This window comes from Pristiophorus japonicus, chromosome 5 (genome assembly GCF_044704955.1).
Source record: "Pristiophorus japonicus isolate sPriJap1 chromosome 5, sPriJap1.hap1, whole genome shotgun sequence".
In the NCBI taxonomy this organism is placed as follows: domain Eukaryota; kingdom Metazoa; phylum Chordata; class Chondrichthyes; family Pristiophoridae; genus Pristiophorus; species Pristiophorus japonicus.
The window spans coordinates 252,969,427-252,984,591 of NC_091981.1; the positions used below are offsets into that span (position 1 = coordinate 252,969,427).

Consider the following 15,165-nt stretch of genomic DNA (forward strand, 5'->3'; position numbering starts at 1 on the left):
ACCGCTAGGATCAGTGCTTGGGCCTCAGCTAGTTACAATCTATATTAATGACTTGGATTAAGGGAATGGGTGCAACATATCCAAGTTTACTGATGATACAAAGTTAGGTGGGAGACTAAGCTGTGAGGAGGACACAGAGGCTGCAGGGAGATACAGACAAGTTGACTGGGCAAGAACATGGCAAATGGAATACAATTGTCGGGAAGTGTGAAGCTATCCACTTTGGTAGGAAAAACAAAAAAGCTGAATATTTGTTGAATGGTGAGAGACTGGGAAATGTTGGCATTCAGAGGGACCTGGATGTCCTTGTACATGAATCACAGAAAGTTAACATGCAGGTACAGCAAGCAATTAGGAAAGCAAATGGTATGTTAGCTTTTGTTACAAAGGGATTAGAGTATATGAGTAAAGAAGTCTTACTACAATTATACAGGGTATTGGTGAGGCCACACCTGGAGTACTGTGTATGCAATTCTGGTCTCCTTACCTAAGGAAAGACATATACCTGCCCTAGAGGGAGTGCAACATAGGTTCACTAAACTGGTTCCTGGGATGAGGGGATTGCCCTATGAGGAGAGATTGAGTAGACTAGGCCTATATTCCCTAGAGTTTATAAGAATGAGAGGTGATCTAATTGAAACATATGAAATTCTTAAGGGGCTTGACAGGGTTAATTCTGAGAAAATATTTCCACTAGCTGGGAAATCTAGAACACGAGGTCAGAATGTCAAAATAAGGGGTCGGCCATTTAGGACTGAGATGAGGAGAAATGTCTTCACTCAAAGGGTTGTGAATCTTTGGATTTCTCTACCCCAGAGAGCTGTGGATGCTCAGTCATTGAGTATATCCAAAACAGAGGTGAGTATATCCAAAACAGAGGTGAATAAATTTTGGGGAATTAAGGGGTATGGAGATAATGTGGGAAGGTGGAGTTGAGGTAGAAGATCAGCCATGATCTTGTTGAATTGTGGAGCAGGCTCGAAGGCCCAAATGGCCTACTCCAACTCTTATTTCTTCAGTTGCATTTTTTTTTTTCATTTTCCTAATATACGATTCAAAACTGTTCTTCTCAACACCCTCTTTATATAGACTGAATAGGCATTTTTCTCTAGAAAAGAGAAAGCTGAGGGGAGATTGAATAGAGGTCCTTAAAATGGTGGAAGGTTTTGATAGGGTAGATGTGGAGATGTTTCCACTTGGGGAGAGGGGGGGGGGTCTAAAGCTAGCGGTCATAAATATATGATGGTCAGTAATAAATTAAATAAGGAATTCAGGAGAAACCTCTTTACTCTAAGAGAGTGGTTAGAATGTAGAACTTGCTACCACAAGGAGTAGTTGTGGTGAACAGTATAAATGCATTCAAAGGGAAGCTAGGTAAATACATGAGGAGAAACAAATAGATGGATGTGTTGATAAAATGAGATGTTATAGGGTGGGAGGCGGCTCATGTGCAGCTTAAGCACCAGCATAAATCAATTGGGCCGAATGGTCAGTTTCTGTGCTATAAATTCTGTGTAACTATATAAAGCTTAGTTTTGTTTACCTTTTCAAAGATTCTTTTTGAAGTTATTCCACTGAAGTTCATAAGTTTTGTTATCTCCACTAATGTTGCTATTGTGGCAAATGAGATTTGTGTGTGGCAGGAATAGAGGGTTTTATGTACAGTCACTTCAGCTTATATAAATTGTGCTTCTCGTATATAACTACTTACCACAGACATCACCTGAAATCCCAGACTAAACTCAGAGTTGAATTGTAATATGATTGTTTGCAATGGATACTAATAGTGCTTTAACTGGACATTTAAAGTCAGTTCCAACTCCTCAACTAGGTTTGGAATTTAAGGTCAGGTGGTTGCGCACCTGCTCCACCGAGTGGGAAGCTGTATCGGAATTCTGGATCAGATGAGCTGAAGTGCCATTGGCTGCTCCTGAATCTCAATACAGCTCTTGCTCAGCTCATCCTGACCCCCACCCCCCAACAAAAGCAGGCTACAGCTGGATGAATCAGGTCAGTAACAAACTCCGTTACCATGCAAGAGCTGATCCCGAACCTGCTCAGCCATACGAGAGCTCCAGCTCCTCATCCCATCAGGCAACTTAGAAGCCCAGCATTCCAGCGTAATACTGTGTTACGGTTAACATGCAAACATAAACATAGCACTGGGATTAGTTGGAATACCAGCTGGAGTTCTTGTGTGGCATGCAGACATGCTATAGTCGATGCTGCCAGCACACTGTAGCTAATACTGAGCTGATCCGTGTCCTCAACCTGAAGTTTCTATGTTAAGTGTGCCTCGAGGGATGAATGGGATAGCTACTTATAATAGACAGTGTATCCATGCAGAAACCAGCTGGTTATAAGCAACTTACGTTCTAATAATGTTATGTGCTGACAGGATGGCGGTGATCTAATAGGGTTCAGTTATTCAGTGCTAAGAGACAGCTGACAGGAAGCAAAGATTTTGCTAAAGCAGTAAGGGAGCACGGAATCAAAAAAGGGATTATCGGGATAACTTTCCGAATTGATGCTCCTGGTTTAGAGAGTTATATATTGGGAAGCTAGGGGGCATATTCCCATGATTTTCCATCCAAGAGGATAGAAGAAGCTGTTCAGGGTGGGGAACGAGTGGGTTGGTTGAGTTTGAATTCACAATATCCACTCCCAGAGGGTATTGCTCTAATTGGCTAGAAAATCATGGGCAGGGGAGAGACTGAGGTGTCCAAATTCCTAATCTGCACTTCTGACGGGGAAGTCCATTGCTGTCAGTGAAAAATCTTAACCTTTCTGCTTATATTAAATGGAGCAGAGGTACATTGTGCTGATTTTTAAAAAATTCGTTCATGGGATGAGGGCGTCGCTGGTAAAACCAACATTTATTGCCCATCCCTAATTGCCTTTGAGAAGATGGTGGTGAGTCACCTCCTTGAACCTCTTCAGTCCATGTGGTGAAGGTACCTCCACAGCCAATTAGGGAGTTCCAGGATTTTGACCCAGCGACGATGAAGGAACGGTGATATGCTTCCAAGTCAGGATGATGTGTGACTTGGAAGGGAACGTGGAAGTGGTGTGTTCCCATGCGCCTGCTGCTCTTTACCTTCTAGGTGGTAACAATCAGAGTTTGGGAGGTGCTGCCGAAAAAGCCTTGGTGAGTTGCTGCAGTGCATCTAGTAGATGATACACACTGTAACCACGGTGCACCGATGTTTGAGATGATGCATGGGGTGCCAATCAAGCGGGCTGCCTTGTCCTGGATGGTGTCGAGCTTCTTGATTATTTTGTTGGAGTTGCACTCATCCAGGTAAGTGGAGAGTTTTCCATCACACTCCTGACTTGCGCCTTATAGATGGTGGAAAGCCTTTGGGGAGTCAGGAGGTGAGACACTCGCTGTAGAATACCTAGCCTCTGACCTGCTCTTGTTGCCATGGTATTTATGTGGCTGGTCCATTTAAGTTTCTGATCAGTGGTGACCCCCAGGATTGTTGATGGTGGGCAATTCAGCAATGGTAATGCTGCTGAATGTCATGGGGCAGTGGTTAGACTCTCGCTTGTTGGAGATAGTCATTGCCTGGCACTTGTGCAGCGCGAATGTTACTTTCCACTTATCAGTCCAAGCCTGACTGTCATCCAGGTCTTGCTGCATGTGGGCATGGACTGCTCCATTATCTGAGGAGTTGTGAATGGAACTGAACACTGCATCAGCAAACATTCCCACTTGTGACCTTATGATGGAGGGAAGGTCATTGATGAAGCAGCTGAAGATGGTTGGGCCTGGGACACTGCCCTGAGCAACTCCTGCAGCAATGTCCTGGGGCTGTGATGATTGACCTCCAACCACCACAGCAATCCTCCTTTGTGCTTGGTATGTCTCCAGCCAGTGGAGTGTTTTCCCCCTGATTCCCCATTTACTTCAGTTTTACTAGGGCTCCTTGATGCCACACTCGGTCAAATGCTGCCTTGATGTCGAGGGCAGTCACTCTCACCTCACTTCTGGAATTCAGCTTTTTTGTTCATGTTTGGACCAAGGCTGTAATGAGGTCTGGAGCCGAGCAGTCCTGAGTCCTGGAGGTACCCAGACTGAGCATCGGTGAGCAGGTTATTGGTGAGTAGATGCCGCCTGATAGCACCGTCGACTGACATACCTGGGCAGTTTCCCACATTGTGGGGTAGATGCCAGTGCTGTAGTTGTACTGGAACAGCTTGGCTAGAGGCACGGCTAGTTCTGGAGCACAAGTCTTCAGCATGACAGCCGGGATGTTGTCGGGGCCTATAGCCTTTGCTGTACGCAGTGCGCTCAGCCGTTTCTTGATATCAGGTGTTTTGCAAGCACCCCTGGGATCACGTGGGCCGGCCCAACCAATACAAGAATGGGATCCCCATTCGTGCTTATGGGGATTCTGTATGTACGGAATATCCCCAAAAATACATCTACATACCACATTTCTTAAAAATAACATATATTTAAAATGAATTAAAATGCCATTTAATTAAATATTTAAAACAAAAATTTAATTTTTTGAAAAATACCTTTAGATATTTTAAAGGGGCTAAAAATAAATTTTTATTGTACAAGTTTTTAATATTTAAATAATTGATAAAATATTCTAATGCTTTTTTTAAACTCTTGGGCATAAGAATTTCACAGGCATTCGCTGGGCAGAAGTTAGCTCAAATCTTCGTCCGCGAATATCCTTTTCCTGGGAATGGCGATGATCTGTCTCAAATTCTTCACCGATTGCAAGTTCCGTTTTTTCACACATGCACTTTGTGCGAAAATCCAGAACTTGAGCGGCCCTTACTGCTACCTATTCCTAGTTATATTGGGTTCCTGTGAGGCTAGGGCACGGGCACTCTCAATTTAGCGAGTCTCCACCCTCCTTTTGTTAATTGCCATGTGGAAGGGGACAGTGCCTCCAACCCACAAGATCATTGTAGCAATTAGGCACTGGAGCCAAGACCTGGTGTTATCAGATTCTCGCAGAGTTCCTGGTTGGTCAGGCGAATGTCCAACAGTGGAGCTGAGAAATTTCAGCCCCATTAATTCTTTATATTTTGATGCACACAGTCAATAATCCAAATCGCAAGCCATAGGTTGGAAAAGAACTAAAGAAGCAAGTGGTAAGCTCTAGATGGAATTCTACAATATTTATCTTTTAATTAACTGTTTTCAGGTGTATCTTGAGAGACTCTTAACATACGCAGAGATTGACATCTGCCCGAGCAATTGGAAACGGATTGTGTTGGGGGCCATCCTGCTTGCATCCAAGGTATGGGATGATCAAGCTGTTTGGAACGTGGACTACTGCCAAATCCTTAAAGATATCACAGTGGAAGACATGTGAGTGCCTTTAGTTAAAACTCTATTCAATGGTGATTGGAAGCACTGTAACGCTTCTTCTTAAATTTCCAATTCAAATTCAAACTTGGTATATCTCCCACCACAGGACCACAGACTTTAACTTTGGACTGTCTCAGATTGTCTCCTCCCAGCCCTCTGTTTACACCCAGGTTATTTCTCCGGATCTCTGCCATATTTATGTAACCTGAATGTGCGCGAGACCCTTGCTCCTTTGGTTCCATTACAACTAAACTATTGACCACCCAACTTCCCTCAATGGCCGAATATAAGTCCATCATCTGTCATCGGTAACTTTCAAGTCGGCTGAGCCTCCCGATACAGGCAGGCAGGGGCCTACTTTACCTTCCGAGGTCATGGCCCGATGACATCATCGGTGCCTCAATGTGATTTTAACGTTGTCGGGGGAGTTCCACACTGTGCAGAACCAGACAGTTGAACCGCAGCGGGAGGCACCAACTGGCCAGAAGATGCCATGGTAAATTTAAACCTTTTTTTAAAATGACTACTGTCAAAACCGCCCACCCCCACTCCCCGGCCCCACAAGAAGCCCTTGGACCTCCTGAGCCCCAGCCTTGCCCCTTTGTGTGCTGGCATCAGCTGACAAAGCCTTTGCCTTGTGCTGAGTTTATACCGAGGGCCATTGTTTTGCGACCCTGGTGTCCGAAGGCTCCCGAGCCAATTTCCTGCTCCAGCACGCCAGCCTTGACCATAGTCCTACCGGTTTCGGGTGAGAGACAGTGCTACAGTATTTAAACAAGGCCCAAGAGTTAAAATGGCACGGGTCTCGTGCTGCAATCCCTGAGAGGCTTTTCTACAACCCCGCCGCATCCCAATCACGTCCCCCAGTAAAAATCGAGGCTATGGAGTCAGCTGACAGCACCCGACTCTACGTCTTGACCACCTTTTTTGACCCTTACACTGCCTTGTCAGGCAACCAGTCTTGGATAAGAACATAAGAAATAGGAGCAGGATTAGGCCATTTGGCCCCTCGAGCCTGCTCTGCCATTTAATAAGATCATGGCTGATCTGATCATGGACTCAGCTCCACTTCCCTGCCTGGTCCCCAGAATCCTTTATTCACTTATCGCTCAAAAATCTGTGTGTCTCCGCCTTAAATATATTCAATGACCCAGCCTCCACAGCTCTCTGAGGCAGAGAATTCCACAGATTTATGACCCTCAGAAAAGAAATTCCTCCTCAGCTCTGTTTTAAATGGGCGGCTCCTTATTCTGAGACTATGTCCCCTCGTTTTAGTTTCCCCTATGAGTGGAAATATCCTCTCTGCATCCATGTTGTCATGCTCCCTCATCATCTTTTATGTTTTGATAAGACCACCTCTCATTCTTCTGAACTCCAATGTGTATAGGCCCAACCTATCTTCATGTCAACCCCTCATCTCCGGAATCAACCTAGTGAACCTTCTCTGAACAGCTTCCAATGCAAGTATATCCTTCCTTAAATGCGGACACCAAAACTGTATGCAGAACTCTAGGTGTGGCCTCACCAATATCCTGTACAGGTGTAGCAGGACTTCTCTGCTATTATACTCTATCCCCCTTGCACTAACGGCCAACATTACATTTACCTTCCTGATTACTTGCTGTACCTGCATACTAACTCTTTGTGTTTCATGCACAAGGAGCCCCAGGTCCCTCTGCACTGCAGCACTTTGCAATTTTTCCCCATTTAAATTATAATTTGCTTTTCTATTATTTCTGCCAAAGTGGATAACCTCACATTTTCCCACATTATACTCCATCTGCCAATTTTTTGCCCACTCACTTAGCCTGTCTATATCCCTTTGCAGGTTTTTTGTGTCCTCCTCACACATTGCTTTTCCTCCCATCTTTGTATCGTCAGCAAACTTGGCTACGTTACATTCGGTCCCTTCATCCAAGTCATTAATATAGATTGTAAATAGTTGTGGTCCCAGCATTAATCCCTGCAGCACCCCACTAGTTACTGTTTGCCAACCAGAAAATTACCCATTTATCCCGACTTTCTGTTAGTTAGCCAATCCTCTATCCATGATAATATATTACCCCCAACACTGTGAACTTTTATCTTGTGCAGTAACCTTTTATGTGGCTCCTTATCGAATGCTTTCTGGAAATCCAAATACACCACATCCACTGGTTTCCCCTTATCCACCCTGCACGTTATATCCTCAAAGAACTCCAGCAAATTTGTCAAACGTGATTTCCCTTTCATAAAACCATGCTGACTCTGCTTGATTGAATTATGCTTTTCCAAATGTCCCGCTACTGCTTCCTTAATAATGGACTCCAGCATTTTCCCAACGGCAGATGTTAGGCTAACTGGTCTACAGTTTCCTGCTTTCTGTTTTAACGTGGTGGTAATATTCCAGTTTTGTGTTCCTGAGGGGTAACCTCATCCGCTCGTGATGCACTTGGGAAATTCTGGCACACACCGCGCACAAGCTTTCCGACTAATTTAAATGGTTGGAAAATTCTGCACCATGTAGGCCTGAATTTCTGATGTGCACTTTTAGCAGAAAATTATCATGTGTGTGTCTTTTCACAGTGACATTTCTGCATTATTTCCACAAGTATTTGGGCACGATATTAGTTATTGAAATGAACCCCGGTGTTAGCAGTAAATGTTACTTTTTATTTTATCAATAATTTGCTATTAACCTATAGCTGTATTTTAAATCTTCCTCCACCACCCTAACCAAGATCAAGTTGTTGACCATTTCTTCTTTTCTTTTCTCCCCACTCCTCCACCTCTTCTGAAGGCACAGACTCTAATGACACTGTGCCCCAGGTACCCTGCTCAAAGTGCCACTCCATGTGTGAACTAGATAATATGTGTTGGTGGAATGTTCAACTGCAGGGCCATCATCCCTGAGCCTGATCCTGTCTTCACTTGGTGACAACACGTGTGCATTTTCCAGCAAGGATCTTGGATCGTAACAGGAACACTTCTCCACTTTTTCTTCCCCTACTCCAAGGATTCTGATTGTCAAATGTAACACTCTACTGCCACCTCACAAGCTGACACATCACACGCAAGCGGTCAAACCCGGAAACTTTCTCGTCTTTATAGCTCGGCTTGCGCATAGCTGTAACCAGCAAGGCCATAAGGAGCATTCCCCATGCTTCTATAACCGTTAACACAACTTGTGAATGTATCAATTATCCAGTCTTCTATTTTACACTATCAATGTGAACAATGTGTGTTCATTTTTTCTTTTGATCAGCCAGTGTTCTAATACACACATAAAGTCACTATGTTTGCGAATTTTCAACCAAACTATTGCAAAATCAGCAGAAGTAATTTCCTTTTGCTCGATACTGAGTGTGCGCACTTTTAATCCCATTACCTATGTGAGTTTGGATATAGATTTATAAGAGCTAAAGATTATAAGCCCCCAAGTGAGTGTAGAGGTACTGCTGGAGTGAATCTATCTAGCTGATCTTTCCTGATGCCAGTTCAGCTTGGACTACCTGTTCGGGCTCCAGCTTGTTTTAACCACTGGGTTAAAAGCTGTGCATCTTGTTCTGTCATTGTTGGGGTTCACTAGTACCCGTAAAAGTGCACATGTTGGCACTGTATCCACTAAATCATTTCCTCATGTCTGTCAAACACTCTTATCAGTATTGATCCAGTTCTTTAGTTAACTGTTGGGGGTGTTAGTTGTTCCAATAACAGAAGTGTGAACAACACATCTTGAACTCTGGACAAGAGTGTAAAAATCAGTTTATGTTATATATACACACACACACACACACACACACACACACACACACACACACACACACACATATATATAAGATATATAGATGTTTATATTTTGTTAAATGTTCAGGTAGTCCAATAAATTTTAGCTGCATGCTGTACTAAAACTTGGCGTTAGAGGGAATCAGGAGACCAGCCAGATGTTGCTGTATCTTGACTTTGTCTTTTGTTTGAATTTAATAATGCTGATATTAGAACTGAGGTGTAATTATACTTTCAGACCGTTTTGAATGTAAATCTAAAATCAAGATGTAGTCATTTCACTTTTTTAATTCTAGGTGTGTGTATGCATAGGTCCATTTGTGCAATAATGTTTAATGTCTCTCTTCTTCTGGCCTTTTTGTTGAGAATCATAGAATATTATAGCACAGAAGGAGGCCATTCGGCCCATCGAGTCTGCACTGGCTCTTTCAAAGAGCAATCCAGTTAGTCCCACTCTTCTCCATATTCCTGCAATTTTTTTCTCAAAATATTTATCCAGTTCCCTTTTGAAAGCCACTATTAAAACTATTTCCACCACCCTATCAAGCAGTGCATTCCAAATCCTAACCACTCGTTGCGTAAAAAGGGTTTTCCTCATGTCGTCTCGTGTTCTTTTGCCAATCACCTTGAATCTGTGACCTCTGGTTATTTACCCATCAGCCATTGGAAACAGTTTCTCTTTATTTATTCTATCTAAAACATTCATGATTTTTAACACCTCTATCAAATCTCATTTTAGCCTTCTTTGCTCTAAGGAGAACAACCCCAGCTTCTCCAGCCTGTCCACCTAACTGTAATCCCTCATCCTTGTAAATCTCTTCTGTACCCATTCCAAAGCCTTCATGCCCTTCCTAAAGCGTCATGCACAGAATTGGACACAATACTCCAGCTGGGGCTGAGCTAGTGTTGTGTATAGGTTTAACATAACTCCCTGGCTTTTGGGGTGTCAAATAAGCTTAGCGAGTCTGTATTGTGGGTGTCTGTGCCTGTGCGTGAGCTCTCGCACCATTCCTCATGGTCTCCCCTCACTTTCTGCAGGAATGAACTGGAACGGCAGTTTCTGGAGCTGCTGCAGTTCAACATCAACGTGCCCTCCAGTGTTTACGCAAAGTATTACTTCGACCTCCGGTCGCTGGCAGAAGCCAACAACCTTAGTTTCCCACTGGAGCCACTCAGCAGGGACAGAGCGCAGAAACTTGAGGTGAGGGGCTATCGCTGTGATTCGCCAGCTGTGCCATGTGACTTAGTATTCAGCTGTCCTTTTGTAATTATGCATTACTTGCTGAAAATGATGCCTCTTTATTGTAAACCTGTCCCTGTGAGGATATTGTTTTACAACAGAACACTAGAACTAGGGGACATAACCTTAGAATACGGGGCCGCCCATTTAAAACTGAGATGAGGGGGAATTTCTTCTGAGGGTTGTAAATCTGTGGAATTCGTTGCCTCAGCGAGCTGTGGAAGCTGGGTCATTGAATAAATTTAAGACTGAAATAGACAGTTTCTTAACCAATAGGGGAATAAGGGATAATGGGGAGCAGGCAGGGAAATGGACCTGAGTCCATGATCGGATCAGCCATGACTGTATTAAATGGCGGAGCAGACTAGAGGGGCCGTATGGCCTACTCCTGCTCCTATTTCTTATGCTCTTATGCTCTTATGTTCTTTTGTTATTTTTAAAAGAGAACATAAGAACATAAGAAATAGGAGCAGGAGTCGGCCCTAAGGCCCATCGAGCTTGCTCCGCCATTCAAAAAGATCACGGCTGATTATTGACCTCAACACTTTCCCGCCCGATCTCACTATATTAAGAAATTTGAGTATCCTTGATGCCTTAGTGGGCAATGCACTATCTGATATAGTAATAAGCCATAAGGATGGGCGAGGTTTCCGGTTAAATTTCCCACCTGTGCTGAGCTCGCTGATCTTGGCAAGAACCATTGTAGGCCATTCACCTCGAGCCTGTTCCACTTGCTGAGTGGCCACAAGGGTGTTATAATTGGCCACAGTGATCCTGTACTGGGGGGGGGGGGGGAGGAATCAATTTACATTTTCACACACCTGATCACTCGAGTGGCTCTGACTGAAGCACAGGCATGTGTGGATGACAGGTGAGGTCAGGATGCAGTTTGTGGTGAATTGTCTTTCGAAATGCACTCGCAAGAATCACACACAAAGAATGGTCATTCAGGTATCTTGGCAGCGGGGTTACTGGCGTACATAGAACTATGCCTCGGTGAGAGTTCGAACTATTTGGAGACAAGGTGATCACATTGAAAAGAATTGCGTGTCCGTAAAGCAAAACATGGTGACAGAAGCAGAATGCATATCATTCAGCACAGCTTACGTGAGGAAAAAACGAGCACACCCAACCCGACCTTCCGAACCGGATGACTTTTAACTGCTTCAGCTTTCCTGTTAAGTTGAAGGACACCTTAAGTACCCTTCAATTTTGATGCAAATCTCAAGTCGTCTATTATTCCCTATTTATATTGGTCTCTGTTTGTCAGCACTTGCCAAGAGTTAATTCAGTTTCACCTCTAGCTTTCTGTTTACGTTTAAAATATGATTGGAAACCTTGTTAGGGTTGAATCTACAACATTAATTGAGAAACACGAGTGTCTGATGCGGCCATATTGGAGTGTGTGCTGATGGTGGCCCAGTATCACCTGGAAATTTAATGTTAAATATTCAGTCACTGAATATTTAGTCAAATATATATTTATGTTAAAACTGTTGCCGTCAATATTCTTGATGATTAACTTTTAAGATGTGTCTATTGTCCATAAAGTCCCCTTTATTCCTAAACCGATGCTAATTTTATTCATTCGATGTTGATTTATTGATGAGGTACATCAGGTTACTGATTCTATAATTGAGTGCAGACGTAAACCATAATCTCTCCATGACAGTGCATTATGATCTAAAGCTTCATAAGTGAGGTATTCTGCCACCGCTTTGAGCTCCTGTTGAATTATGGGTATAATGGGTGCTGAGTGTCCTTTTCACACGTGTATAAATGAGATGAGGTAAATGACTTTGATTTGAAGGCTCCTTAAGTAGTTTGAATTGATTTAGATGCAAATACTCTAGGTTTTTTCTGAGACTAACAATGATTCTATAATTATCTGTAATGGCAATGATTTATCAGTTGGGGGTAGTAATCATTTGGGAAAGCACATGTAGCTCTGAGAGAGCTACAGCAATCACTTATCTCGGATGCAACTGAAATGAGTAATGATGTAAGTATTCATGACAGGCTTTCTACAATCACGCAGGCCGATTGCACTGCAGGGGGATTTGGGTTATTTCCTTTGTGGTATCATCTAACGCTGCGAACTTGATGCACATCCCAGGGTCAGGTAAAAATAATTGTATTTGTCTGAGCTTGTTCTTGCCTGTCTTGAACAGGTGCTTATTTCAATCCCGGTCACTTGTCAGTCGACGTTACAGCTTGCCCCTCTGTAGACCAGGGTCAAGGCTTTCTAAATGTTGCCTTCAAATACAAGAATTCCGTGTCAGCTCAGGCATCTGTTTAGTCGATGATGCTTCAATGTTATTGGTCTGGTGAGCTCCTGGTGTTGGCTGTGCTGTCAGGGAAAGATGCTGAAGGGGGGTTGGACTCGAGCTCCCAGTGAATGAGGAGGACTTGGATAGCTGAATCATCTGACCTCTTCTATTCAGAATAGGATAACCGAGATTTGTGAAATGTTACCAGGACAAGTCAGAGACTGAATTGTCTCGGGTGTTCCATCAATTTAAAAGGCATCCAGTGACCATATAGCCAATTCTTTAATGGATTTACCTTGGTTCTACCATCTCCACAAGACCTTTTATTTATACTATAATTTATATACTATAATTTATATACTATATAAATGAAAGTTTGTTCTTTACTGAAAAAGAGCTCTGAGTTGGTTATCTCTGATAGACCTCAACTGTACAGTGAAATCCTCTGCCAGCTGCCTCTATAGTGAGCAGGCTTTATTCAAACAAACTTCAGATGGGAACAAAGTTCAAAGTATTTATATAGGAATGGAAAAGGTGGCTACTGCCAGTGTTGAAAAGAATAACTTCTGATGCTGGAAACCAGAAATAAAGATGGAAAATGATGGAAGTACACAGCAAAGTGATTAATATCTGAAAGAAAAAGGGCAGGTGAATGCTCCACCAGGCCGCCTTGTCCTTGTGTGCTGAGTGATTCCTGTGTGTTTATAGAAAAACTTGTAGTAAAAATGTCATAACTTTTACCACTAATAATAGCCCTTCAGTTGGCCCTGTTTACCTATGTAATGACTGGTTTGCAACTCAGAAGTTCATGGTGATCAATCTCCTTTCAGTGGACTGAACCTAGTTGCTCTCGCACATAACGCAGAATATCTAGTATATTTTGTCAACTGACAAATGAAATCAAATAGCACAAAATTTATTGCTTGAAGTGTGAAAGGGTCAAAAGTCACAAGAATAGTTAACACAAGTGTCAGCTGTAGTTCTGACTGATGGAATAACCTTCAGTAAAAGATCTTCTATAAATGGAAACTGAACCCCATGACACGCTCCCTAAGCTCCAACGTTGTTTGTTCAGTTGCTGTTTGCACTCTTTGTTGCACCTTTAACCTTTGTCCTTTGTCGCCTTTGGATTTTGCAGGCACTATCCCGACTATGTGAGGACAAGTACAAGGACTTGAGAAAATCTGCTCGGAAACGGTCAGCCAGTGCCGATAATCTGACTGTGATCAGATGGTCTCCGGCCATCATTCCCTAACAGTGGGCAATTTTGCTTGAGTACATTTGCTGTCATCCATCCAGTTTTTGCCTGGGGGGAAAAGAAAAGAGAGACTTTTTAAGACTTTGGCAAGATGCCTTTACAGTGCCTCCATCTTGTGTAGCACAGGAAAATGGAAAATCTCATTGGAGAGGGAAAAAAAAAGTATGGATTTGTGAGAAAGGACTGTCATTTCTAGCATTTTCACTGCCTCTAACCCCCTTTAAAATCGATTTTAATATGGGGGCCACGATAATTAATTAATGAAAAAGGGGATATGGAGATGGAACACTGAGGAGAGAGTCACTTTTAAGTGGTCTGCCTGTTTGCAGGGAAGATAGAGAAGCACGTGGATAAGTAAGAAGTTTGCTTTCAACACATGTCCGAAGCAATTTGTGGAGTGGCAGTGTTTTAACTTAATTTATTTTAAGGGTGTGACTGGTAAATTCAGGGCCCACAGGAACAAAACTTTCATGGAGTGTGCAAAAGGTGAGCCGCCCATGCGGAATGTCACACGATGTTCAGCAACGATCTGCTGCATTGCAGAATCTGTTTCAAGATGCGCTTAAGGTTCTATAAATTGCACCAACACCATACCACAAAGGCAAACACATGGTGTTCCTTCAGTCCTCTGTCTTATGTGGGTCTTTCACACGCGGAAACAGCACACACCATGGCGGGCAGTCCCTGGTCAGATGCCCTCAATTATATTCCACAAGACACCACACATTGACATTTTTGTCCCAGTGCATTATCTTCTGTGTGTTTTTGGTGTAGTACTCTGTATAGTTCAGAGGCTATCGAACAGCATAAGATTCTGCCTCTATCTATATTAGAGTCGTCACTTCTATTTTCATATTGCTATTCATTTTATGGATATATTCAAAGTTTTATTTTATATCTGTCATTTCCTAATGTATAGCTTTGACTTTTCACCTTACGTTAGCATGCACATGTCGTCACTATAGTAAAAATTTGTATATAAATCAAAAAGCATTCTCATTCCTAATGTCTTGATTTTATAGATTTTTATTTTGCCTTTTGTATGCCTTACAACAATACGTTACATCACATGCAGAACAGGTTTTGCCACAGGTCTGTTATTCACGGGAATGTGGTCCGAAAGGGGTTAGATGCAGTAGAGTTTTTCTGGTCTGGACCTCAGCAGTACCCTCTTCTGGAAGTTTTCAGAATTTCTTTTGTACGATTCCTTAATAAGCATTTTAGCCATTTGTAACTTTTAGTCTGCCACACTCAAATCAAGCTTATTGCTGTGTTATTAGTACACAATTTTAGT

The 15,165-nt window shown here is 42.8% G+C and overlaps 1 protein-coding gene across 1 annotated transcript in view; it reads left to right on the forward strand.

Moving 5' to 3' along the window:
* ccny (cyclin Y) overlaps positions 1–14,724 on the forward strand; it is a 256,269-nt gene extending 241,545 nt beyond the window's left edge. Inside the window, exons 8-10 of the mRNA XM_070880090.1 lie at positions 5,172–5,338; positions 10,142–10,304; positions 13,752–14,724. Coding sequence (XP_070736191.1) covers positions 5,172–5,338; positions 10,142–10,304; positions 13,752–13,868 — 447 coding nt within the window. The 3' untranslated portion in view covers positions 13,869–14,724. The remainder of the gene's footprint in view (positions 1–5,171; positions 5,339–10,141; positions 10,305–13,751) is intronic.
* The last annotated feature ends 441 nt before the right edge of the window (positions 14,725–15,165 follow it).